The sequence below is a fragment of the Schistocerca gregaria genome, chromosome X (genome assembly GCF_023897955.1).
Source record: "Schistocerca gregaria isolate iqSchGreg1 chromosome X, iqSchGreg1.2, whole genome shotgun sequence".
Lineage (NCBI taxonomy): Eukaryota > Metazoa > Arthropoda > Insecta > Orthoptera > Acrididae > Schistocerca > Schistocerca gregaria.
The window spans coordinates 455,845,590-455,872,853 of NC_064931.1; the positions used below are offsets into that span (position 1 = coordinate 455,845,590).

Sequence of the window (27,264 nt, forward strand, 5' to 3'; positions counted from 1 at the left end):
TTAACATTTAGCTGTTGTAAAATTCTATTAACTTAGCAATTTTTTAGCTTAAATGAGTGTACATGGTTGTAGATTTATTTTGTAACTGGATGTCCCATTAGAGCAAGCATAAATATGAATTACTTCCATTGTAAAAGATATACTGATTTTTAATATGATATTTTTAATATTAATGTCTTGTATTGTACATGTAAATACACTTATAAGATAAAAAAAGAAGAAAAAATATAAGGAAATCAACCATGAAGGAGTTATCTGAATTGTACATAAATCATTAGGTGTGAAGTACATGTAGAGACAAACAAAAAAATTGAGATTTCAGAAAAATTACATGATTTATTCACGAGAAAGAGCTCCATAAATTCTGCAAGTTAATACAGTGTTGGTTCACCTACAGGCTTTACACAAGCAGTTATTCAGCTTGACATTGATTGACAAAGTTTTTGGGTATTATCCTTAGGGATATAGTGCTGAATCCTGCCCAAATGGGATGTTACAATGTCAAAATCTCTAGCTGGTTGGAGAGCCCTGTCCATCATGCCCCAAATATTCTGAACTGGAGAGAGATGTGGTGACCTTTCTGGCCAAGGTAAGGTTTGGCAAGCATGAATAGAAGCAGTAGAAACTCTTTCAGTGTGTGCGTGGGTATTATCATGTTGAAATTTAAGCCCAGGATGGCTTATGGTGAAGGGCAACGAAATATGGCGTAGAATATCACTGATGTACTGCTGTGTTGTAAGGGTGCAATGGATGGCATCAAGTTAAGTTAGTGATATTCCATGGCCTGTTTTGTTGCCATTCATGGTAAGCCATCCTGGGCTTAGATTGTAGCATGATAATGTCTGATCATACACGTTGAGAGTTTCTAAAGTTTATTTTCGTGCTCACCAAACCATACCTTGGCCAGCAACATCACCAGATCTCTCCTCAATTGAGGACATTTGGAAAATTATGGGCAGAGCCCTCCAAGCATCTCGGGATTTTAACAACTCGACACGCCAAGTGGGCAGAATTTGGCATGATATAACCTAGGAGGACATCCTACAACTCTATCAATCAACACCAAGTCAATTAACTGTTTGCATAAGGTACAGAGGTGGACCAGTACGTTACTGGCTTGCTCAATTTGTGAAGTTCTTTCTCTTGAATAATCCATCCATTTTTCTGAAGTTCTAATCATTTGTTTGTCTGTACATGTACATCGCATTTACTGACTTCTGTCTCATTCAGGTAATTCCTTCTTGATGTGTCATTCGTTTTGTCTTGTTATGTTTTATTGTGTTATGCACCTTATTTATTCTTATGTATTATGATGTAACATTCGTTTTACTTAGGAATCACTGCTGTAAAGGTTGAAGAAATTGAGTTGCGTCTCAAATTTCATAGAACACTTAAATGGGTAGGTGGCCATGTAATACAGTAATGTTAATCCTTGGGAGAATGTCTGGTTACAATGATAACCCATGTGAAAGTTTCAAGCAGTAGAAAATTTTACAGTACAGTTCAATAAATGTGGTAAAACTATGTAGGAAGTAATTTTACTACATTTCTGTGCATTTGCTGGGGGCTTTCAACAAGGAAAGTCAACTTCATTCATTCATTCATTCATTCATTCATTCACTGAGCACTTCACAAGTCTTCTTCAAACTTTTAAAAATATCTGTTCCTGAACAGTCAGCACGTACAAAAGCAGTAATGACTTTTTCATCAACAAGAAGTATCAAATCATAAATAAGTGTGGAAAAAGACTACAAATAAGTGGCTCTGTAAATGAAGTTGTTAAAATTAGGTTTGCTGGAAACTTTTTCTTCTGCTGGTGAAAATGATAGTCAGTTTAATGTCACATTATATCAAAGTGAATTTAGTTGTACAATGTTTACATTGTTAGGGCTATTGCAATGAGATATATTTGCATTAAGAACTACAATTTTATACACTTTTTTTCTCTTGGTAGGTCATCCACAACTGTTGTATGGGTCATTCGTGATTGATAACATCCACATGCAGTTGTATTTAATTTTATTTTCTGTTAAAAAGGAGCACAACTAGATTTTAGGAACACAGTTTTATTATCACAAGCATCCAAAAAAGTACAACTACATTTGATGGTCATATACATTACCAAAGTCTACAAATTTTCAGCTTGCATGCCATGTACCAGAGAATAACTATATTACCCATTTTATTTTACTCATATTAATATGTTGTACATATTATTCTATTCTCTTTAGAATTTTACTATAACAGGTTTTCTTACAGTTCAGCAATACTCAGTCATCACATTTTGTTATAATTTTTCAGGTGCGTCAGAGGATCTGACTGTTGTCCTAAAACCTGATTGTGCTCTCCTGTCATAGTAAAATAAAATTTAATACAACTGCGCACAAGTTTTATCAATCATGTATCATTCCAGATAATCATTTGTTACTTAAAATTTTGGTACTTATCTTATGGTTTGTTAATTCAGCCATGTCTAAAATGTGACTGAAGAGTTTTAATATACATTTAGATTGTAAATTAATGTCGTGACAATGCTGGTTAACTGTAAGTTGCTTTCTATGATACAGTTACTTTCTCACAATTAAGATGCACGAGACAAAGAAGGAAACTTTGTCGGCAGTAGTGTTTGATAGTACTTACCATCATGTGATTCCTCATCTGGCTCTCCAAACATTTCCTCGTCATTAAGTGGTATTTCTCCATTGTCTTCTACCATTTCCTGATCTTGCTCTGAAAAATATAGTTATTTTCTATTAAAATCATATCCAAGCCACCTGGAAACATATTTACGTGTGACTTGCGATGCACCTCATTTTTACAGATGTTATGGCAAGGTTGATTAAAATAAAATCTCACTTTCAAGTTCTTGAGAATTCATCTATTTATTTCAGGGTAAATTTATATGTATCCCAAAAGGATAGGCAAATGGGAAGTGGGTGTGGTGCATTTGTAGCAGTAACTTGAATAATATTTTTAAGGATGCATTCAATGAAACATATTTGTAGGTAGAAGTATCATTTGTTGAAATACTAGCTGAGTATCTGGTGTTGCTTGGGTATGTGTTTATTTACTTCTATTAGCCCATCTCCTTCCCCTCTCTCTGTTGATCTCCTCCTCCCACCTTTCTGTTCATCTCCTACCCCCTCTCTCTGTCCACACACTCCATCCCTCACTCTCTGTCCCTCTACTCCTGCCACTAACACAGTCATTTGCTATTTCTTTCTCTAACTGTCAGTCTGATCCTCCACATGCAAATAGTAATGTTCTGCTCAAAGCTGAAAAGTCGAGCAGTCTACAAAGGTAATCTTCTCATCAAACAAATGGGTTGTGTGGCTTACTTCACTCAACAACATTTTGGTGCAGTAAAATAATAATTTTCTAGATGGTTGTGCATCCCGTCAGGTGTTGTTATATGCACACATGTAAGTGATGTAGAGAAAACATGAGAAAGTATGCTGCATGCCAGATTCAGATTTGAACTCAGCTCCTCCCAATTAAAACTACATCACTAAACCACTTGCTCAGAAACTTGCTTAAGAATCAATGTATGAAGATGCTCTGTAACCAAACATATTACAGAGAACAAACATTCAATTAAAAGGAAAGATATTTCTCATATTACTATCACTATAAATTTCCTAAATTGTGGAACTAATTTTAAAACACATGCAGTAAATGATGTAAACAGAGGATACACATATTTTAACACAAGGAGCCTGCTAAGACATAACATGAAAGGGGCAGACTGCAGTGGCTATGACCTGGGAATAAAACTGGATAACAGACTTCCAAGACAATCATTAAGTTTGAAATGAAGCTGCTTTGAAGTGGCAGTGTAGGAGTTTATCAACAAATGATAAATAATGTCAGTCTACTCCATTTCTCATATCATAATAGGAAGAATTACATAATTGGATGGGACTGAAGACCTCGCTATTTGGTCCCCTCCCCCAAAACAATGAATCAACATAATGGGAAGAATTACACCCTAAAAACAGTTTGTGACAACACAGTCATTAAATAACAGTTAGTGATGATATTCCAAGCACTTACCATGCAAGTTTGGATGCATTTGGTCTTCGTTTATATCTTGATAAACAAAGTACTCTTCCTGGTTTATGCCTTGGTTAGCATCAACATAATACTGTTGCTGATTCACATCCACATGATCATGAAAAATGTTCTCCGGCTGGTTGACACCTACATCATCATAAATTATGTTCTGTTGCTCTTCGGCATCTTCATCATCGTCATTTATTACTATTTCTTCAGCATTAAGGCCTGCTTGCTCTCCATTATTTTCATTTCTCTCATCATCAGATGACACTGGAGGGGAAAAGAAAAAAGGAACAGTAATTCAGATCAAAAGTAGCTAGGGCACCTTCAGACTGTTAACAAGAAATTATTAATCACTTGTGTAAAGCTATAATTCCTTACTAGTCATAAGAAGATCTATGGAAATGATCAGGAAACATCACAGTGTGGCACTTGAAATCCATGGTGTATCTCAAAAGATTCTGAATAGTGCCATACTGCTTAAAATTAACTTTTAACATGTTGTCAGGTTTGAAGTCATCAAATCACCGAGCATAATTAATACTGTACTTAATTTTACCCTATCTGATGTTCAATGGGGGACAATCATTGCATGCTGTTTTTGATACCTACAGGAAGTAAACTGTGCCGATATACAAACTGTGTTATAATTCCATTATTCTCAACAGGAAACTGGCAAAAGGAATACGAAGGCTGCCTGACTCACCGAATGTGTTTAGAATGTTTTAAGAACGAATATGTGTGTGTGTGTGTGTGTGTGTGTGTGTGTGTGTGTGTGTGTGTGTGTGTGTGTGTGTGTGTGTGTGTGTGTGTGTGTGTGTGCGCGGGTGAGAGGGGAGGGGGGGGGGGGGGGGGGAAGAGATGTGAGATATACTGACAAACCAGCAAGAGGCTCTCCAAACAGGCTAGTCATGTGGTGGGATATATATGTCGTGCAAGTAACTTCCAGGCTCCCAGTTACTCAGCTCACAGTCTCTGCTGGTGGCAGATTGCTGGCCCCATTTTCACAGTTTTAAGAGAAACTAATGCAGACTGTAGATTGATGATTTAAGAATCTCCTTTTGAAGCTGGAAATGTTCTTGTAACAGCATCAAGATCTGATAGATTAATGCCTAACCATGTCAAAATACATTTGACGTAAGTTTTCTTTACCAGAGCAAGAGAAAAATCAGTATTATTTGTTAGATTCTTGGGGTGGTCAGTGCAAAAGAACCATTTTGTGCACTGTACCTTAGGAATAATAACTTTTTCATCCGGTCATCCCAAAAGGCTCAACAGAACAGGCACCACCACATACAGCTTACAATATTTGAAGAATTTTCAAATCGAGTTCTGCTGAATGATGATGATGTCTATGTGCACTTGCAACTTATGCTCAAAATTAATATAAAGACGTCCAGTGTTTGATTTAAAATTCCCTCCAGTATTAAAAATTGATATATATTCAATGCCATTAGAAACTTATCTCTATTTGACAGCAATGGATTCAACTGTCTGCAGCAGTGCACCACTGCAACTAATGTGAGTTACGAGGTTTCACAAGCTTACTAACACTGTCTGTCCCCCACCCCACCATCACAAACACAGGACACAGCCAAACTTGTGATGTGTTGTTGCAGTCTGCGGTGGCAGTGAACTTTAAAGTGATTTGTGTTATGAGCAATATTTCAATATTTTTTAGTAGCTAGTTTCTTAAAGGAAAAAAATAAAAGGTATTAATATGATGTGGACTATAATTTGAAAGTAATAGCATACATGGAATAACATGGAAACGTAGCAGCTGATTGGTATTTTGGTCCTCCACCCACAGAGAAAATGATTTGCAATTTTTGGGCTAGTAAAGAAGAACTGGAAAAAGAGGACTGAAGGCAAAACAGCCAAAACTAAAAGATGACGATTTTAAAGGCCACAGTTTTATAAACTAAGAATCTTTCTTCATCTGCCTTTGCTATCTAATAGCAAAAGTGGCTAAAATGTTGTTTTTCTAAAAACAAACTGTTTAAAAATTAAGGTGTGTCTTATAGTCCACAGCATCTTATAGTCCATGAAATATGGTAATCAAGCTGCAGACACTAGTACATAATAGTCTCTTTGCTCAGGTTTTCTAATGTACTGAAATGTGTCTCATACAATTTAGGACAGTTAGAAGATCTGCGGCAACAGTTTGAAAACCCTGCTGAATTTAGTTTTATATTGAGTTGTCCAACATGTGAAGAAATGTCATTCAATTTATGTGCGTGGTGTAAAAAAAAGATATGTTTTGAGCATTCCCATACACATTACCTATATTTTAATGTTTTTGTATGATAACAATTAAATACTTACTATTTTCAATTAACAAAATACCATATCACATATGTGAAAAGGTAAACTAAAAAACAAAAATAAAGAACGAATTTGAAAAATAAAATAATGATTTCAAACATTAAATAAAACAAAGTCAAACAATTTGGTTAATAATAAATGTTTAAATATTTTGATTAAGTAAGTGAAAATACTCCAACAGCAAAATGTGTATAACCTATTCTCTAAAAATACCATTTCAGAAACCAGCTTCATTACCCATGAATGGAAACGGCATGGAAGTTTTTTTATTTGTGTTGGAATGAAAGTTTTCATTTTGCAAAATTAATTAAGGGTGATGAAAAATGTTCTCACTGCCACATTTTCTGCAAAACGTGTTTCCTGGCTCCTGTGTTCTCAGTACTCTGTTGCTTATCCTTACACTGGATCCAGGTGCCAAACCATGAACAAAGTAATTTAAACATGCATTGGTAAGATGGTGCATGGTCTTTGTGCCAAGCTGTGCTTCCCTCTGGTGTTCCACAAGCATAAAAATTAATGCTGTATTTCAGTGCTTTTCTTATTCCAAATAAAACGTTGTGTCTTAGTACCAAATGCCAAGCCGATTCTCACAAAGAAGAAAGTAGCAACCAGCCACTGTTGATAATACTGTTCATCTATGTAAATAGCTTCATTTACGGTTTCGAGCTGACAGGTTCGTTTTCCGACAGCTGTTCACATTTATATTACATTTATCATTGTTTGCATTAGTTGAAAAAACTTTCAACAACCTACGTAATATATGTGTGAACAACCTGTCAGTTCGAAAACAGTAACGGCCTACTAAAAAACAGCATTATTAACACTGACTAGTTGCTGTTTTCTTCTTTGCAAGCTTCAACTTGTAAAACCTTTCTTATTGCCTCTTGGAACCAGTCAGTGGTGCTATGATGAACAATGTAATTCTGCGGCAGCAGAAGAATACCTTCCTTTCTGGATACAAGTTAGTTATATACAGAGATGCGTTGTTTCTTTCATTCTCCTGACAAATGTTAGATTTGGCACTTAAAACTTTTCTACTTCAACTGTTCAACTGCCTATCAGCAGATGAGTAACTTACTTTCCACGATGACAGGTTGTAATCAAACCAGTTTAAGATGATATGTTTGTAAATACAGATTGCATCTGAAGCACAGTAAACAGACCTCAGAACAGTTACTCTGGCATACTAGCCGTGTGTTTACATCTTTCTTCGCTATTAAATCCCTCTTACTGCATGAGTAACACGGCATCAGTAGATGGAGAGGTAGCTATCAAAGAGAAATGTGGTAAAATACCTCTATGTGCTGCAGTTACCCCATTTCTCACTATCTAATGGGTTCCTTGGTGAAAAACATTCAAAAGTCATCTTCGACAATACCAAAATTTTGAAAATTGTTTAATTACATGATACAGATGACACAAGATAGTATTTTATAAGTATTTCGGGCGAAACAAATAGTTGTATAAAACAAATTTACAATCTAACACAGACTCTGTAAAACTAAGTACGTTGCCAAAGATACGAAACAATTCATATAGAACACTGTATCACGTCTTGAGTAAACACTATTACTATTTCACGGAACTAACATATTTCAATCAGGATGCCGTTGACTCTGACTACTGCTTAAGCAAGTATAGAGAACTTACAACCCACATGTGTAAGTGGACGTCCTAGTCTCAGACATAGTAATTTTACAAGACTCTTTGTAAATTATTGAATCCAGCTTCTGAGGTATGGGGTATTTCACCTAACAGTAGCGTTTTGTAAATAAATCTAAGACACATCGCCCAAATCCGTTGGAGATAAGGTTTTATTGACTAAAATGAAGTGACATTGTGAGGACAGTACGTGGGAATGGCCTATGTAATGCACTGCTACCAACAATAGAAATGTAAAGGCCGCGTTTTTCCCTAGGAGTAGTCTGGCCCCTACTTAGTATCAGTTGATGCTGTGTTATCCATAAAGGTTGAAGGATTTAATCGCGAAATAAGATGTAAACAAATAGATAGTGTACCTGAGTAACCCCTCTATGGTCGCCTAACGTTACAGCCCTCTCAGCCAGAGAAATATTTGCACGTAAAAAGAACAAGGGCACATCTATTGCAATAAAGGCAACGTTCTTGGTGTACGGTTTGAGGCAATCTCATGAACTTTATTTACTGAGATAGTAATTTATTCAGTTGAAGTGACGGCTTATTTCTATGTGGTTCTGACAACTACATAACAATTGCACCTAACATTCCACCTCGTTAATTTTTGGCCTACAGATTCATAGTATGTACAACATGACTATCAAACGACAAACTTACACTCTTTCTATTTCGTTTTGAGAATCGTCTTACTGTTGCACCTGGGCATTCCACTGTGTACTATTTCTGTATGTATTTTTTTTCCTCATTGAATAAATGATTTTCTTACGGTAGGACATATGCTGAACTAATAGCGCACGGAGCTAAATGGTACTTACCATTGAGTGTAACAACGTCATCATCAGAAGATTCCGATGACTCTGAAAATGAAAAATAATAGTTTGAAGTCAAAGCTGCGTCTACAGAAATCTTAAAGAGAGTGAACAAGTCTATACAAATCTTAAAGAGAGCGAACAAGATGTTACATTACGTAGCACTTCAGGATAAAGACATCGTTCGACTAGAGTGGCCAACATTTTTTCCAGTCATGAACCCTATTAACATGTCTGGTCCAGATTAAAAAGGACTGTTAATGAATGACGTGACCCACCAAACAATCTGAGGGATCTACGCCGAATCGTCGTTGAGGAGTGGCACAATCTGGACCCACAGTGCCTTGATGAACTCATGGACAGTATAACACAGCGAATACAGGCGTACATCAATGCGGGAGGACGTATTACTGTGTATTAGAGGTACCAGTGTGTACAGCAATCTGTCCACCATCTGTGAAGGTCTCGCTGTATGGTGGTACAACATGCAATGTGTGGTTTTCATGAGAAATAAAAAGAGCGGAAATGATGTTTATGTTGACCTCTATTCCAATTTTTTGTACAGGTTGGAATTCTCGGAACTGAGGTGATGCAAAAGTTTTTTTGATGTCTGTATGAGTGTCTGTGAGAATGTCGCCTGATTCCATGCAGCCCACAAAACGTAACTATCATGCATCTCCTTTTTCATGACAATTCTGTGCCGCACACCGCAGGGGCAATGAGGATGCTTCTACAGAGTTTTAGATGGGAAGTGTTCGATCACCCACCATACTGGCAGGACTTGGCTGCCTCTGATTTTCATCTGTGCTCACTTGAACCGCTGACCATAAAGACAACATTTTAGCACCGACAGCAGGCTGCAGATCACTCTAGAGAATTGGCACAAACTACAGCCAGCTGCATTCTATTGCAAAGTTATTGGGAATATGCTACAATGCCACGACAAATGTTTCATTCGGAATGGAGACCATGTGGAGAAGTAGATGGAAAGTGTAGCTAACTGTTGCAGATAGAACATTTTTGATTTTCATTGTGGTTTCTATCTCGCAACCGCAAAAACTTTACTTTCCGAATAGCTCTCGTAGTTTGCAACCAGCTGGTCTTAAAAGTGTTTAAGTTAAGAAATCTTCGAGAAGCGATTAAAAAAGTTCTTCATGGCAACAATGAGCAGACTAAAGTGTAGCGACAAAAGACGGAAGAAACGTGTGACATCTGTGGCATACCAATAAGAGTCTGCTTACGGCGCCTGCAACAGTCTGTACGAGCAAAGTTCTTTAGTATGATATTTCTAATTTAGTGTTGCTTGCGTTTAGCACACATTATTACAAGGTAGAGACGCAGGATTTCACAGCGTTCCATCACTGATAAGTCAAACCATTATGACCACCACTCAGATAGCTTCTTCGTTCACATCTGGAACGCAATACAAGCAGTGGTTCTGCGTGGAATGGATTCGAGAAGTTCTTGGAAGGTATGTGATACCACATGTCTATGCACATTTCATGCAATTCCCATAAACTACTGGTCGGTGATGGTGAGCTGGCGCCAGATAGCGTTTCAGAAGCGTTTCTTCCGGTTTAGATCAAGTGAATTAGGTGGCTAAGACATCATAGTGGGCCGAATATCGTGCACCTAGAACCACTGTAGCACGATTCCGGCCTTCCTACTGGAAGATACCTATGTCGCCCGGGCAAAACATCAAGCATGAAGAGACACGGATGTTTTGCAGTAACTTTCACGTAGTCTACAGCAGTCATCGTGCCTTCCACTATTACCACAGGTCAGGTGGAAGCGAAGGTAAATGTCCCCCATAGACCAATACTGCTTGGAGGATAGTCGTCACCGTTTATTGATCTGGTGCACACCATGGGCACGTTACAACACATGACTATTTTATGGAAAAGGATCGAAATTACGATGTTAATGTCCTCGTTGAGGGCAGAGTGTTAGAGCACATACGAGACTAAGTGTTTTCTAGGAGAACTGTGACAGCTGCTGTCTATGAGGATGACATCCCGCAGTGACATGTGTACCTTTTTAGGGATGCACACAGACGTGGGAGGAAGGAACTGTCAAGTTTAACACTCAAGTATTGACGATGCTATTGCAGACGAAACAAAAGGGGGGACTAGCCAAGACAGGTGAATGGCCCCGTGTGGGTAGCCACGTGGTCTGAGGCGCCTTGTTACGGTCCACGTCGCTCCTCCCGTCGGAGGTTCGAGTCCTCCCTCGGGCATGGGTGTGTGTGTTGTCCTTGGCGTAAGTTAGGTAAAGTTAGAGTTAGTGGTGCGTAACCTTAGGGACCGATGACCTCAGCAATTTCATCCCGTAAGACCTTGTCACAAATTTCCAAAGTTTACAGGTGAATGAAAGCGGCATGGTGGTTCATTCAACGAAACTGTGTCGGTATTTAGCTGAAGCGATTTTGAGAAATGGTGGAAGACTTAAATCTGCATGCAACATGGCGACTTGAATACCGCTACAAATGAATGTGAGGCCAGTATCTAAATCACTGTGCTGCGTCGCCGAGCCCGTATGGTATGTGATAGGACATGACTGTATATGTTATTGCAAAGTATGTGTTTTTATTCCATTAGATAATAAGGCAATGAAATTTACTCCATAAACTGCCCTAATACTTGGTATATTTTCGTACGATCTGATTTGGGCTTTAACGTTCGAATTTAGTGAAATTTTGAAGCTTTCTACACTGTTGACCGTTAAAATTGTGTCACCAGGAAGGGTTGCACATTAAACAATTTTATTTGATATGTATATATAGTACTGAAGGAAGAGCACAAGATTAAATTGTGCAGGTGATTTAGTTTAATAAACGGATCACTACCTCTGCCAGAGCAAGCGGCTCTTAACTGGCTAAGAATAGAGTCGGGCTGAGTTTGGATGAGGATATTTAATTTCATTATGCTTCAACCTTGCGCCACACTTCATCAGTCGCAGTTGTGAGTAAGTTGTGGCCTACCATTATCTCAGCAACCTATTACCCAATGATTTTAATTGGTGAGAGATCTGGAGAATGTGCTTGCCGGTGCAACATTCGAACACCATCAGTTACACCCCACGATAGGTTCAGACAGCACGAGCCACATGCGGTATTGCGTCAAGTCACGGAGATCCCCAAATAGGATACAGTCAACGGTCTTCACACTTCTGAAATGAACCTGTTGCGATCGAAACCACCGGATTTGCAAAACAGATCTGATCATGTCGTATATCCATTAGCAACCCACACATCAAACAAAGTGGTGGGCCGTCTCACAATAACAAATGCAATTTCGCAGCGTTCACCTCATTGTTCCGCTGTGGGTAAAACAGGAAGTCGTCTGATACATTACTTAGAAAGTTCACACTGAAATCACCACAGATTAATAACTTCTTTTTATCTGACAGACAACATAATAGGGAGTCGAACTTTTTTATGAATAGCTCCCAGTCTCCTAATGGGGACCTGTAAACTGTTGCTAATATCAGTACTACATTATCTAGCTGAAGTTCACATGCAAAAACCCCAAAGTACTTATCAACACAAAATTTGCTTACTTCTACAGTTTTGTATTTATACCCTTGTTTTATGAAAATGGTAACTCGACCTTTATCCATCTTAGATCTACAGGTGTAAGATGCTAAATTATAACAATTTATACTGACGCTATCCACCCCCACAGTTACATGGTGTTCAGACAGATGGATTATATCAATCTCACTTTTATTTTTGAGATCATATAAACATACTAATAGCTCATCTACTTTAATTTTTATTTCCCTGATATTTTGATGAAGTAAGTTGATACTGCCCTTAGCTTTGCTGCTATTTAATATATATGAAGATTCTTTTATTCTATTTATCTTGATTGTTGTCTGTCTGGACTTAGGTTTTAACCTAAAAATTCAGTCTGCCTGGACCCATTAACCACTGGGATCACCTCTCGTGTGACTGTGGCCCCCCTTACAGTTTCTTCTAATAGAGAAGCTAAATTATTTTGCCCCTTCCTATTCAGGTGCAGGCCATGTCTAGTCTTATCCCCACCTACCAGTAGCAGTAACTGGGACAACAGTTATTTGAGATTTTGCCTGGGTCTGGAGCATCCTGTTCAGCTCAGTGTTAAAATGCTTTATAGCAGTGTTTACGCAGGGCAGATCATGGCCCTGAAAGACCTTCACAAATCTCCTATTTTATCCAGATCACTCCTATTATTGTATCTTGGACTCAGTATTAGGAGTGACCTCGATAAAATACACTCCTGGAAATTGAAATAAGAACACCGTGAATTCATTGTCCCAGGAAGGGGAAACTTTATTGACACATTCCTGGGGTCAGATACATCACATGATCACACTGACATAAGCACAGGCACATAGACACAGGCAACAGAGCATGCACAATGTCGGCACTAGTACAGTGTATATCCACCTTTCGCAGCAATGCAGGCTGCTATTCTCCCATGGAGACGATCGTAGAGATGCTGGATGTAGTCCTGTGGAACGGCTTGCCATGCCATTTCCACCTGGCGCCTCAGTTGGACCAGCGTTCGTGCTGGACGTGGAGACCGCGTGAGACGACGCTTCATCCAGTCCCAAACATGCTCAATGGGGGACAGATCCGGAGATCTTGCTGGCCAGGGTAGTTGACTTATACCTTCTAGAGCACGTTGGGTGGCACGGGATACATGTGGATGTGCATTGTCCTGTTGGAACAGCAAGTTCCCTTGCCGGTCTAGGAATGGTAGAACGATGGGTTCGATGACGATTTGGATGTACCGGGCACTATTCAGTGTCCCCTCGACGATCACCAGAGGTGTACGGCCAGTGTAGGAGATCGCTCCCCACACCATGATGCCGGGTGTTGGCCCTGTGTGCTTCGGTCGTATGCAGTCCTGATTGTGGAGCTCACCTGCACGGCGCCAAACACGCATACGACCATCATTGGCACCAAGGCAGAAGCGACTCTCATCGCTGAAGACGACACGTCTCCATTCGTCCCTCCATTCACGCCTGTCGCGACACCACTGGAGGCAGGCTGCACAATGTTGGGGCGTGAGCGGAAGACGGCCTAACGGTGTGCGGGACCGTAGCCCAGCTTCATGGAGACTGTTGCGAATGGTCCTCACCGATACCCCAAGAGCAACAGTGTCCCTAATTTGCTGGGAAGTGGCGGTGCGGTCCCCTACGGCACTGCGTAGGATCCTACGGTCTTGGCGTGCATCCGTGCGTCGCTGCGGTCCGGTCCCAGGTCGACGGGCACGTGCACCTTCCGCCGACCACTGGCGACAACATCGATGTACTGTGGAGACCTCACGCCCCACGTGTTGAGCAATTCGGCGGTACGTCCACCCGGCCTCCCGATGGCCACTATACGCCCTCGCTCAAAGTCCGTCAACTGCACATACGTTTCACGTCCACGCTGTCGCGGCATGCTACCAGTGTTAAAGACTGCGATGGAGCTCCGTATGCCACGGCAAACTGGCTGACACTGACGGCGGCGGTGCACAAATGCTGCGCAGCTAGCGCCATTCGACGGCCAACACCGCGGTTCCTGGTGTGTCCGCTGTGCCGTGCGTGTGATCATTGCTTGTACAGCCCTCTGGCAGTGTCCGGAGCATGTATGGTGGGTCTGACACACCGGTGTCAATGTGTTCTTTTTTCCATTTCCAGGAGTGTATGAGCAGAAACTAGGCACGTAGATGTGGGGTTTGTGGTGGTCTTTCACAGCGCCATGATCAGCCCTGGGTAACTACCATAATTCCTATCAATAGGTGTTGCAGCCTACCACAAAACTTTGCTTTTGTTTATAACAGCCGGTAGGCCCAGATCGAATGCAATAAAATGTAAAATTAACTTGTTTCATAGATATTTTAAATATGAAAATAACATTGTTATACTTTACATAGAGATTGTATGTGTTATCTTCCTCACTATAAAGCAGTGCTTTTTCAGGGTTTTTTTTTTTTTCCTCAATACTCTCATTTAGGCCTAGGATAACATTAATTGCATTCTTCCGATTCTGACAGTAATTCAAACTGTCTATTCGTTTCGTGTTTGCCTACTTAGCATACTATATTAGCGAACAACTGTTTTGGAAGTTATAGGTTTCGCCATGTTTATTTTGAGACATCTCCTTATTGCGGCCTAAAAATGAATAGTCAACTACCTGTTTAGGGTGTCATTTTTGAGACACGTGCATTTTGTAACACTTTAGATTTGGAAATAGCGCTGAGGCACTTGAGTTTGGAGTTCATACTCATGTTTTAGAGATAAATTTTGACAGATTTACACTCATGTTCAGAAAGAACAGAACAGTTTGAACGACTAGAGATAGGACATTCATATATACACGACATGTACCGTTAGTATGTTCTGCAGAAATGATTAGCATTTGAGCCACATGGGTCCTGTTGCTTAGTGAGTACAGGATCCACCATGGACCCTGATAACGTGTTCCATGCGTGATGGCATCGACGTGTATAAGGCGCGAATGGCGTCCTGTGTTATAGCCATCCATGCTGTAACAAAGTTCATCTGTGGTGGTTGGCATTGAGTCACAGTGCTGCACCTGTCGTTTCACAATATCCCACGCATTTTCGACTGGCGACACGTCTGGTGATCTGGCGGGCCAGAGCAAAAGGCTGACATCCTGTGACACCAACAAGGCATCTGTTCGTGCAGCAACATGCGATCGTGCATTGTCTTGCTGAAAAATGGCGTCTGGGATGTTATGCAGAAAGGATATGGTGACGTGTCGCAGGAAGTCATTCATGTAGGTCACACTAGTTACAGTGCCCTAGACACTCACCAGCTGTGACTTGTGGTTATAATCAATGTCACCCCACACCATAGGAACTTGCGTTGGCGCTGTATGTCTTGTGTGAATGCAGTCACTGTGATGCCACTCCCCTCGTCAGCGGCGAATCATTTTCAAACAAACAGAACCTGGATTCGTCCGAAAACACTCTTCTGATGCCATTCCTGTCCCCAGTGGCGTCGTTCCGTACACCACTGCCGTCTAGCATGTTTCTGCACATTCGTCAAAGGTAGGGGGAGAAATGGATGACGCGCACTAACCTGTGCTGTAATAAACGGTAACGGACTGTCAGTCATGATTATGTACGATGTGTGACACTTCCATTATTGCGTCAGAGCCGAGGAGGGCGCAGATCTGACCTGCAATGAATTCAGATGAGGTGTCGATCTTCTCGGGAGGCGGTCTGGGTGGTGCGACCTGACCCTTCTCGTCATATGGCTTCCCGTGAACCATTGTGCACACAACCATTGCACTGCGAAAACCCTTTATCCCACACGAGCAACAGAATCCCGGATATATACATGACATTCTCTCATGCCAATAAGGCGCCCTCTTTCAAAATCACTGATTTGACGGTACGGTTCACGCATACGACTGCGAAGCATCCTCAACATCTGCTCAAGTCACAGTGATCCATTACCTTCGGTTTATAGCGAAAACGAGAGCCGCTGGCACAGTTTACCGGTACATGGTGTTGTGCCGCAATATCTATGTTTACCTTGAACCCGGGGACTGACATTGTTCAAATGTACTAATGTACATGTCCTATGAATATGAACCTTCCATCTCTGGTCGTTCAATGTGTTCTGCTTTTTCTCTGAATATGAGAGTAAATAAGATTGTGACAATTGATTTATAAATTGGATTATTGTGTTGCTGACGTATTTTTGCAGACTTTTAGTCATTGGATTGACATTGTCAGACTTGACAAGTATCACTGAACGGTCTGGATGTGGAAATCTTTAAACTGAAGTTCCGCTGTCACTTGACAAGTGATGCTTAAACTGATTTTGATTGTCGTGTGACTATGGCCTCCAGTCTGGTAGACCGTTCGCTGGTTGTAAGTCTTTCTATCTGACGCCTCTTCGACGACTTGCACGTCGATGGGGATGAAATGATGATCATTAGGACAACACCCATTCTCTGAGCGGAGAAAATCTCCGACCCAGCTGGGAATCGAACCTGAGCCCTTAGGACTGACATTCTGTCGAGCTGACCACTCAGCTGCTTAAACTGTTAGTTCATGTCATAAACACTGCCGTGAATAGTGCTAGGTTACACATTTCAGGTGGAACTTCCATGTTTTTCAGGTGGAAATACTATAGTACTGACAATATGTACATTTTGCTGAATAATTTAGATATAATAATTTGAGGGTTCACTACTGCTTACAACATTTTTGGTTGATGCAAATGCTGTCCTTACAATGTTGCCAAACCACACACACACTTGCACTTTTCAAGATTTCATTTAAGTGCAAAGGGGATTAGTCCTCCATTGCCGAAGTACTGAGTTAGGTGCAACGAAATCGCCAACTACGTTATTAGCGGATGCACCAAAACATACATTACTGAATATCAGTCCTGCGAAAGTGATCTTCCAGAAGACAGCACTGTATAGTAGGCATGTAAGATAACGAAAAATTGAAATAGTGTGTTTTTGGTACTGTCAAGCCATCCAACCATTAGAAAAAAGTATTCCTTACTCTTTAATTTTGTTACTAATCGCATCACGAAAGAAAAGCTTTTGTAGCAATTTTAAAGACTCTTTGAAAAGTTATTGTTTTTAATAATATTTATACATGGCCATAAATAAAACGTTCCCCTGAGGTGTTTTAAAGATTACAGCAGTTACACCTGAAAAACTAGACTAGAAGAAGGGATCGGTTAGCAGCGCATATTCTAAGGCATCAAGGGATCACCAATTTAGTGTGGGAGGGCAGCATGGATGGTAAAAATCGTAGAGGGAGACCAAGAGATGAATACACTAAACAGATTCAGAAGGATGTAGGCTGCAGTAGGTACTGTGAGATGAAGGAGCTTGCACAGGATAGAGTAGCGCCATCCGGAGTGGCCAAGCGGTTCTAGGCGCTATAGTCTGGACCCGGGTGACCGCTACGGTCGCAGGTTCGAATCCTGCCTCGGGCATGGATGTGTGTGATGTCCTTAAGTTAGTTAGGTTTAAGTAGTTCTAAGTTCTAGTGGACTGATGACCTTAGAAGTTAAGTCCCATAGTGCTCAGAGCCATTTGAACCATTTGATAGAGTAGCATGGAGAGCTGCATCAAACCAGTCTCTGGACTGAAGACCACAACCACAACAATACCTGACATTCACAATGTACTCTGACTGCTTTTCGGTTGTGCAGTGGATCAATGTACTGACAAAGACTATGCTTATAACAGAATTTGTAGAATCTGTGTAGCTCTTTTTAAACAAATTAAACCACTTTTGAAAACTGATGGATAATACCAGATTATAAAGCCAAAGGATTCGATCACCTGTTGGCCCTAGGATTTTTCACATGAGTTTGAAGGCTTGTCCATTTGTGAAAATACATCTGAGCTAGCACTTGACCCATCTTTTGTTGCGACTAGGGTCGTTATTCCAGAAAGGTCTGGACATGTGGAGATTGTGGATTTGCTGGTAATATAGAACTATGTACCTACGCACGTGATGGAGTCCCTTGACGAAACAGCGGACAAATCGGGAAAGGAGGTCAGTGTCCAATATGTTTGCTGGGAGTTGATGAGCCAACGATCGTACTGGGTACAGTTAGATGCAAATCGTGGCTCACGAATGAAGCTTACCGCCAGGGTTCAGTAGGGTAACAGTGACTGATGATTAGTTTTAATCGTGGAGGGTGTGCGTAGTTACATATGAACTACGTGGAGAAATCAGTATGGTCATTCATAGTCAGTAGCATCGTCAGCGACACATATCATTTTAACCGCTAGCATGGACTGTCATAGCACGAAAGATTGATTAGGAAAAGCTATATAGCAATAGCAAACTTTAGTATGAATGTGGAATAAATTTGACTTAACGCGAGCGTGGTTGGGTCTAGGCATTGTCAGGAAGCGTTTATTGAATCAATAAACGATGTAAAATAGTATGGGATGTTATCCTATCACAGCAAACTTTTTTCCACCAAAATCTGAGGAGCTTTAATGCTTGTAAGTAAAGAGACACATTTTCTTTTAGGCAAAACGGCCAAATTATCCAACGAAACGTGTTGTCGCTGTTTACCACCCTACCCATTTCCTTCCGCCACAAATTATCTACTGAAGTGAAGCGTGAGCAGAAAGTGTAGTGGGAGGGAGATTACAGGACTCTTGTACGCTATAACGCCAATAATGATGTTGATGCAGATGATCATATGTAATGCTGTTTGTTTGAGGGTGGTCAAAATCATGGGTGTCAGTGTCCTTGCTAAACATGGAGGTCTGTGTGTAATGAAACGGACAAAACCTATCCACATACGCAACCTTGAGAGAATAGGCTATGTAATTAAGTACAGACGTTTTAAAGACTGTATGGCAATGATAATATCTGGGTGAGCAAGTGTAGTTACTTTGTTTCACACGTCCGTCTTGATTACACAAACTTTTACACTTCACTATTACCGGTTTAGGCTACTGCCATCTTCAGTCCTGTTACAAACAAAAACAGGGTGTAGCCAAATAAGTTCAGTGTGCTCAAAACAAGAGCGCTTTCGGTACACATTTGGACAGAGAAAAACATTCGGAAGGAAAGAGAGAATGACATGAAAGTGTTGCATAGGGCGCCAAAGGGGCAATTATTGAACCTACTCGAGGAATTGGAGATTTATGTACAGAGAAAACGGCAACCGGAATTACTGCCGAATGAACAGAACGAGTTTAGCCTAAATACTTATTTTGACGTTCACCTCTTAGTTTGAGCAGCGTCGAGTGCCCCAGCAGCTTGGCGTGCGGTCGTGTGCGCTGGCTCCAGCGACGAGGAGACGTGGCCTTTCTACGGGAGTTCCACCACAACAAAACAAGAACATCGTACAGAAAAGCCACGAAGTGCCGTCACTGAGATCCCACTCCGGATGTGTTATCGACTATTGAATTTTTAATTAGCAGTCACTGTTTCGTTAATTACCTTACACTTGCACTTACGGTTACGGTTCAATTGTTTTGTCATGCTGGAAGATTTCGTTCTATAGATGTGATTTTATTCTTAAACTTTTTATACTGGCTTTTTCACAATTGTGTGTTTTACATTGCCAGGCTAGGAGCTTCACATTGTTACTATTTGCACTTCTTATGTGGATTTTAAGTATGGATCTAATTCCACGTATTTTATGTAAGTACATGTTTTATTGTCAGACGCTCATTTTGCTATGTGATGTAATTTTAATTAATGACTATAAATACTGCATTTTAACCATTACATCTGCGATCCAGGTTACTTATGTACCCTAGCTATACTGCCGTCTGCTGGCCTCAGTTATTTGTGTAAGTGCCAGACGCATCCTCAACATCACCAGCACTTACTATGTAGCTACACGTCTAATTTGACGTCGATACCTACATCAGAATATTCCATGGTGTGTACGGCTGGTATACACGGCTGTTAATCATATTAATATTTTTTGTTTTCCTTATGTAGCACCAGATTTAGCTACGGCAAACTGAACTTAATTGGTTACACCTTGTTTTTGTTTGTGACAGATCTGATGATTGTAGTAGCATAAATGGTAATAGTAAAGTGTGAAAATTTCTGTAATCAAGACGGACCTGTAAAATAAAGTGCCACAATATGATCACGGACACATTTCCAGACTCTGTGTCTTCAGCTGACTAAGTTTACCTTTACGGTCGAGACCTGCGGCAAGGATTGACTCTCGTACCTCACGCTTATTGTAACACTGCCTGCTCTACTTCCGGTTCTGGTTGGGGCATTCTTGAGGCCGCCCATAGTCTGCGCTATAGTTCAAGACTATGAATTGAAACTATCAACCCCAGGACTACCGCAGTGTATTTTTTGTACATGCCTTAAGAGTCTGAAAATCAAACAGTTTCTTACTAACTCAAATGTTGTGTCCAAATTAGTTAACATAGGATGCAGCAATGTGGGTTCTATTATCTAATGATTACCTGCAATGAGTTAACTGTTTCAGCTGCAAGTTGCTGCTCCACTATCTCATCCGTGCCTTTCACAAATGGAACAACGTTATGTAGGGACCTTATCAGGAACTTTCACAACCATCGTCTTCGGTTACAAATGGGAATACGCACGGTACTACACTGCCCAGTCACAATCATGTGACCTCCTGTCAAAGGCCTGAATAACCACATTTGGCGGCACGGACTGGTGCAAAATGTAAAGGAAGAGAGTGTATGTAGTTCTGGAAGGTACCGACAGTGATGTGGAGCCATGATGTCTCCAGTGCTGTGGCCAGCTGCACCTGGTTTCTTGGTTGACGACCCATGGCCCGAACAGTGCGATCGAGGTAGATCCACAGATTCTCGACTGGATTTCAATCCGGCGAGTCTAGTAGCCATGGGAGTACGGTAACCTCATCTGGGTGCTCTTCGAACCACGCACGTAACTACGCTGTCCTGTCCTGTCAGGTGCCATCGTACCGAGGAAAAACAAACTGCATGTAGGGGTGGACGTGGCTCCCAAGGACATAGGTATTCTTTTATTGATCCATTGTGCCTTCCAGAATGATGAAATCGCACAGGGAATGCCACCAAAACATTCCCAAGACCATAATCCTCTCTCCTTCGGTGTGGACGCATCCCACGATTGTTACAGGGTGTTTGCTTTCAGTCCAGTGGAGCATAAAAACGTGATTCCACTGAAAAGGCTACATGTCGCTAACCAGTGGATGTCCAGTGCACGGAAATTCCAGCCTTTGTCGCCGACGAACGGTAACCAGTCAGAATGGGTGCCTGCACCGGACACCTGCTGCGGAGGCTCATACATTGCAACGTTCCCTGAACGGTCGTTGAGAACACACTGTTGGAAGCCCCTTGGTTCATCTGCACAGTCAGCTGATCAATACTTGCACGTCTTTCCACCTGTATACGTCTCCGCAGCCGTCGTTCACCCCCCTCATCTACGGCCCGTTATGCACCACAGTTGCCTCGGCGCCTGTTTTGGAAAGCACCATTTTTCCGTGAACGTTATACTTTAACCACGGCGGTATGAGAACAACTTACAAATTTAGCCGTTTCGGAAATGCTTCCACCCTTGGTCCGAAAGCCAATGATCATGCCCTTTTGGACGTCGGATAAATCGCTGCGCTTCCGCAATAAGGCCGTGTCCTACGTAAGCGACAGACGCAACCGATAGCGCGCGACAGCTTCAGACGACGCAGCACCACCGCAGGTACGGTTACGGAAGTATCCTACGTGGGTGACGTCCGTAGCGCAGTCTGTCCTGTGCTACATCTAGCGACGTTTGAATTCAAACGTGTTTGAATCTTGTCGCTGCAGCACGTGCGACAGTGAGAGCGACACCCATGTGTCTTCTCGGCAAAGCAGTGGAGCGGGCGCGACGGCAGCTATGAAACAGATATCATCCGATTTTAAGAAAACTACTCAGTGAAAAAATTTGATTCTTCCGCATCTTATAGCTTGATATCTTTGCTCGATAAAGGTCTGAAACTATTTTCGTTATGCGTCATAGTTACTGCGCGGTACGCAACTAAGTGCACGGCTGCACGAAATTTTTAACAATTTCCAGTGGTAAAATCACATTACGTAGACTTTCTTTGTAGTTCATTTCAGGCCATACATGACCGCGTATGAAATGTAATCAATATTTCTAAATTGTATTTAAAGTTGAGACCGGAATGGCATCGCCTTTCATTCTTGAGATATTGGTTGTTACATCTGCGAACGGGTCGCTTGCGGCGCGTCAGAATCCTTTCTACATCTACATCTACATCCGTACTCCGCAAGCCACCTGACGGTGTGTGGCGGAGGGTACCCTGAGTACCTCTATCGGTTCTCCCTTCTATTCCAGTCTCGTATTGTACGTGGAAAGAAGGATTGTCGGTATGCTTCTGTGTGGGCTCTAATCTCTCTGATTTTATCCTCATGGTCTCTTCGCGAGATATACGTAGGAGGGAGCAATATACTGCTTGACTCTTCGGTGAAGGTATGTTCTCGAAACTTTAACAAAAGCCCGTACCGAGCTACTGAGCGTCTCTCCTGCAGAGTCTTCCACTGGAGTTTATCTATCATCTCCGTAACGCTTTCGCAGTTACTAAATGATTCTGTAACGAAGCGCGCTGCTCTCCGTTGGATCTTCTCTATCTCTTCTATCAACCCTACCTGGTGCGGATCCCACACTGCTGAGCAGTATTCAAGCATTGGGCGAACAAGCGTACTGTAACCTACTTCCTTTGTTGTCGGATTGCATTTCCTTAGGATTCTTCCAATGAATCTCAGTCTGGCATCTGCTTTACCGACGAGCAACTTTATATGATCATTCCATTTTAAATCACTCCTAATGCGTACTCCCAGATAATTTATGGAATTAACTGCTTCCAGTTGCTGACCTGCTATTTTGTAGCTAAATGATAAGGGACCCATCTTTCTATGTATTCGCATCACATTACACTTCGCTACATTGAGATTCAATTGCCATTCCGTGCACCATGCGTCAATTCGCTGCAGATCCTCCTGCATTTCAGTAAATTTTCCATTGTTGCAACCTCTCGATACACCACAGCATCATCTGCAAAAAGCCTCAGTGAACTTCCGATGTCATCCACCAAGTCATTTATGTATATTGTGAATAGCAACGGTCCTATGACACTCCCCTGCGGCACACCTGAAATCACTCTTACTTCGGAAGACTTCTCTCCATTGAGAATGACGTGCTGCGTTCTGTTATCTAGGAACTCCTCAATCCAATCACAAAATTGATCTGATAGTCCGTATGCTCTTACTTTGTTTATTAAACGACTGTGGGGAACTGTGTCAAACGCCTTGCGGAAGTCAAGAAACACGGCATCTACCTGTGAACCCGTGTCTAAGGCCCTCTGAGTCTCGTGGACGAATAGCGCGAGCTGGGTTTCACACGATCGTCTTTTTCGAAACCCATGCTGATTCCTACAGAGTAGATTTCTAGTCTCCAGAAAAGACATTATACTCGAACATAATACGCGTTCCAAAATTCTACAACTGATCGACGTTAGAGATATAGGTCTATAGTTCTGCACATCTGTTCGACGTCCCTTCTTGAGAACGGGGATGACCTGTGCCCTTTTCCAATCCTTTGGAACGCTTCGCTCTTCTAGAGACCTACGGTACACCGCTGCAAGAGGGGGGCAAGTTCCTTTGCGTACTCTGTGTAAAATCGAACTGGTATCCCATCAGGACCAGCGGCCTTTCCTCTTTTGAGCGATTTTAATTGTTTCTCTATCCCTCTGTCGTCTACTTCGATATCTACCATTTTGTCAACTGTGCGACAATCTAGAGAAGGAAGCACAGTGCAGTCTTCCTCTGTGAAACAGCTTTGGAAGAAGACATTTAGTATTTCGGCCTTTAGTCTGTCATCCTCTGTTTCAGTACCATTTTGGTCACAGAGTGTCTGGACATTTTGTTTTGATCCACCTACCGCTTTGACATAGGACCAAAATTTCTTAGGATTTTCTGCCAAGTCAGTACATAGAACTTTACTTTCGAATTCATTGAAAGCCTCTCGCATAGCCCTCCTCACACTACATTTCGCTTCGCGTAATTTTTGTTTGTCTGCAAGGCTTTGGCTATGTTTATGTTTGCTGTGAAGTTCCCTTTGCTTCCGCAGCAGTTTTCCAACTCGGTTGTTGTACCACGGTGGCTCTTTTCCATCTCTTACGATCTTGCTTGGCACATACTCATCTAACGCATATTGTACCATGGTTTTGAACTTTGTCCACTGATCCTCAACACTATCTGCACTTGAGACAAAAGTTTTGTGTTGAGCCGTCAGGTACTCTGTAATCTGCTTTTTGTCACTTTTGCTAAACAGAAAAATCTTCCTACCTTTTTTAATATTTCTATTTACGGCTGAAATCATCGATGCAGTAACCGCTTTATGATCGCTGATTCCCTGTTCTGCATTAACTGATTCAAATAGTTCGGGTCTGTTTGTCACCAGAAGGTCTAATATATTAAAGCCACGAGTCGGTTTTCTGTTTAACTGCTCAAGGTAGTTTTCAGATAAAGCACTTTGGGAAACGATTGGTCGTCAAAACCGTCGTTTCTCAAATAGTTGAGGATATCGAAACGACGGTTTTTGGAAATGACAGCACGCAGAAAGGACTATTTTATCGTGTGATTAACACTCCGTACGTTTTTGTAAACGCGTGAGCAAAGCGAAATCAAGACACTCTATAGCCGGCCGGAGTGGCCGTGCTGTTCTAGGCGCTACAGTCTGGAACCGAGCGACCGCTATACTCACAGGTTCGAATCCTGCCTTCGTCATGGATGTGTGTGATGTCCTTAGGTTAGTTATGTTTAATTAGTTCTACGTCCTAGGCGACCGATGACCTCAGAAGTTAAGTCGCATAGTGCTCAGAGCCACTTTCAAGACACACTATAAATTACAGCATGAGGTTTTATTCAAATTTTCATAGCCAAAATGAGAGAAACAGGCAAACAGAGTATCAAAGTGACCAGTGAGGTCTAGTTTAGCATGAAAATACATAACTGCTTGAAAGGAATCAGGGTAATTAAGGAACACTTAATTAATGAGTGGAGAAAAAATTGAAATATTTCACGATAAGCTGCTGCCAAGCAAGTAAATGAAGTGTGAAACAGTTCATCTGTTCAAGGCCTAGCTGTTTTGCACATCAAAAGATACACTGGTGCGGTATTTAAATGTCGAAAAGGCTTCCTTCGAATTAAGTACCAAAGCTACGCTTTTCGAGAACAGAAGACGTTGGGCAGGCAAAATAGGAGTTCGTAAGGTCATGCTTTCTGAATAAAACGTGAAAATAAAAAATGAAAGAAATCGGTCCAATATTTTGTGAAATGATTTGGCTAAAAAAATAAGTAGATCAGGGAAACGTTCTCCATGGCTTTGAATAATGCTCGAAATCATGAACAGAAATTCAGGTGCATCAAACGTTTCCCTAATATTTTTTATTTCATTCCTTTAGATGAATCATTCCATAAAACGTTTGACTTTCTTTTCAAAAATTTTGTATGCTTCACTTTAGCGGACTATGTATATTAACTGAAACGCTTGGCCTTAACACTGACTGCTGATGAATTACGTTCGCAACATCAAATAGCTATAAAATTTCATGGTTGTTCCATGTAATTTATTAGGAATTTAATGTGTGCTATGTACTGGGATAGGTGTGTATACACTTGAACTACTCTGGCAAGATATTAAAAATATATTTAGCGATGCAATGTAAACAGTATACATAAAACGTTGTATACAGAATTGTAGCTGAATCGCTTTAAAAAAAATAGCAAAGAGCTGGGATCCAACCCATGTCCTCTTCGTAGCCGCTTTCTGAAAGCAGTAGTGCTGTCGTTACTCCACAGCTCGCTCTGGTTTGAGGTTCTCATTCATTATTTACGGTAGTTAGTTATTCTTGTCAAAAGCCCTTGATCGCGTAAAAAAACATTCGTCTTTAATTTATTGATGAGATAGTCGCATGCTCCTCTGCTCATTCACGTGTATTCTAAGAATTTGTCTGGTGATCTTCGTAGTTGATGATATAAATTACGAAATTCTCCATGAAGATTCCTCCCTCTGTAACTTTATGCACAGCATTGCTTTTTGCTTTATTTTCCTAAGTAAATTTAATTTTGTAGCCTTACTCTACAGCTACAGTATTCTACACTTCAGGGGCGCCGTTTTATAGAAACAGCTGGTCGGCTCTAAGCAGCCGTCTTGTAGCGCGAAATGGTCGCTCGCACACAGGACACCCGAGCTTTTCACCCGATGATGCTACTTGTTGCTGGGGTGTCGCGTATCCAGAAGTCGCTCGCTTACGTAGAACACGGCGTACGACAATAATTGCACCGCCCCCCCCCCCCCCCCCCCTCCCGAAGCGCTTTATATATCTTCCACTGTTGGTGCTACTACCACCCGGCGCCTGTGAGTGGCTACTGTTTAACATAGGCACACGTACATGCTGCGTTCATGGCACATGTACGCAGCAATACCACGAGAGGCCATCACCGCACGGTAGATGGCGCACGCTAACCGACTAGCTTCTGCTTCTGCTTCCGCATTGTTGCCAGGGCCCGAGAAAGCTCTGTCAATCATAGACAGCTTTGCTTCCGCCTAGAACTGGTGCCTTCCGCCAAAGACACAAAAGACGACGCACCGCTGTCACTCTCACAGTTCCTGAAGAACCAGTAGTACAGTTCCAGCTGTTACACAGTTTTGCGAGGTTCGGCAGTTCCGTTCGGAAGCCTACAGTTCTGCTTAGCAGTGGCTACTTATGGAGCATTAGAAACAGTTAACTACGAGTGCCTGCATAATACTTTCAGTCACACTGACTGAATCATAGGCTGCTAAGAGACACCCAAGTTATTTGAGGTTTCATTGTGTTAAGTATAGGACATCAACAGAGATGCATCAAATTGTTAATAAAGTTATTTGAAATT

General features: G+C 41.4%; 1 protein-coding gene across 5 annotated transcripts in view; it reads right to left on the minus strand.

The window, feature by feature from the left end:
* Window positions 1-27,264, minus strand: part of LOC126299299 (filaggrin-2-like) — a 492,536-nt gene that overhangs the window by 72,872 nt on the left and 392,400 nt on the right. For 4 of the 5 annotated variants that reach the window (XM_049991095.1, XM_049991094.1, XM_049991096.1 and 1 more), the window contains 3 exons: window positions 8,853-8,894; window positions 4,054-4,326; window positions 2,641-2,730 (listed from right to left, as the gene is read on the minus strand). In XM_049991095.1, the coding sequence (XP_049847052.1) occupies window positions 2,641-2,730; window positions 4,054-4,326; window positions 8,853-8,894 (405 nt within the window). The remainder of the gene's footprint in view (window positions 1-2,640; window positions 2,731-4,053; window positions 4,327-8,852; window positions 8,895-27,264) is intronic. The other variant, XM_049991097.1, reaches the window with a different exon arrangement.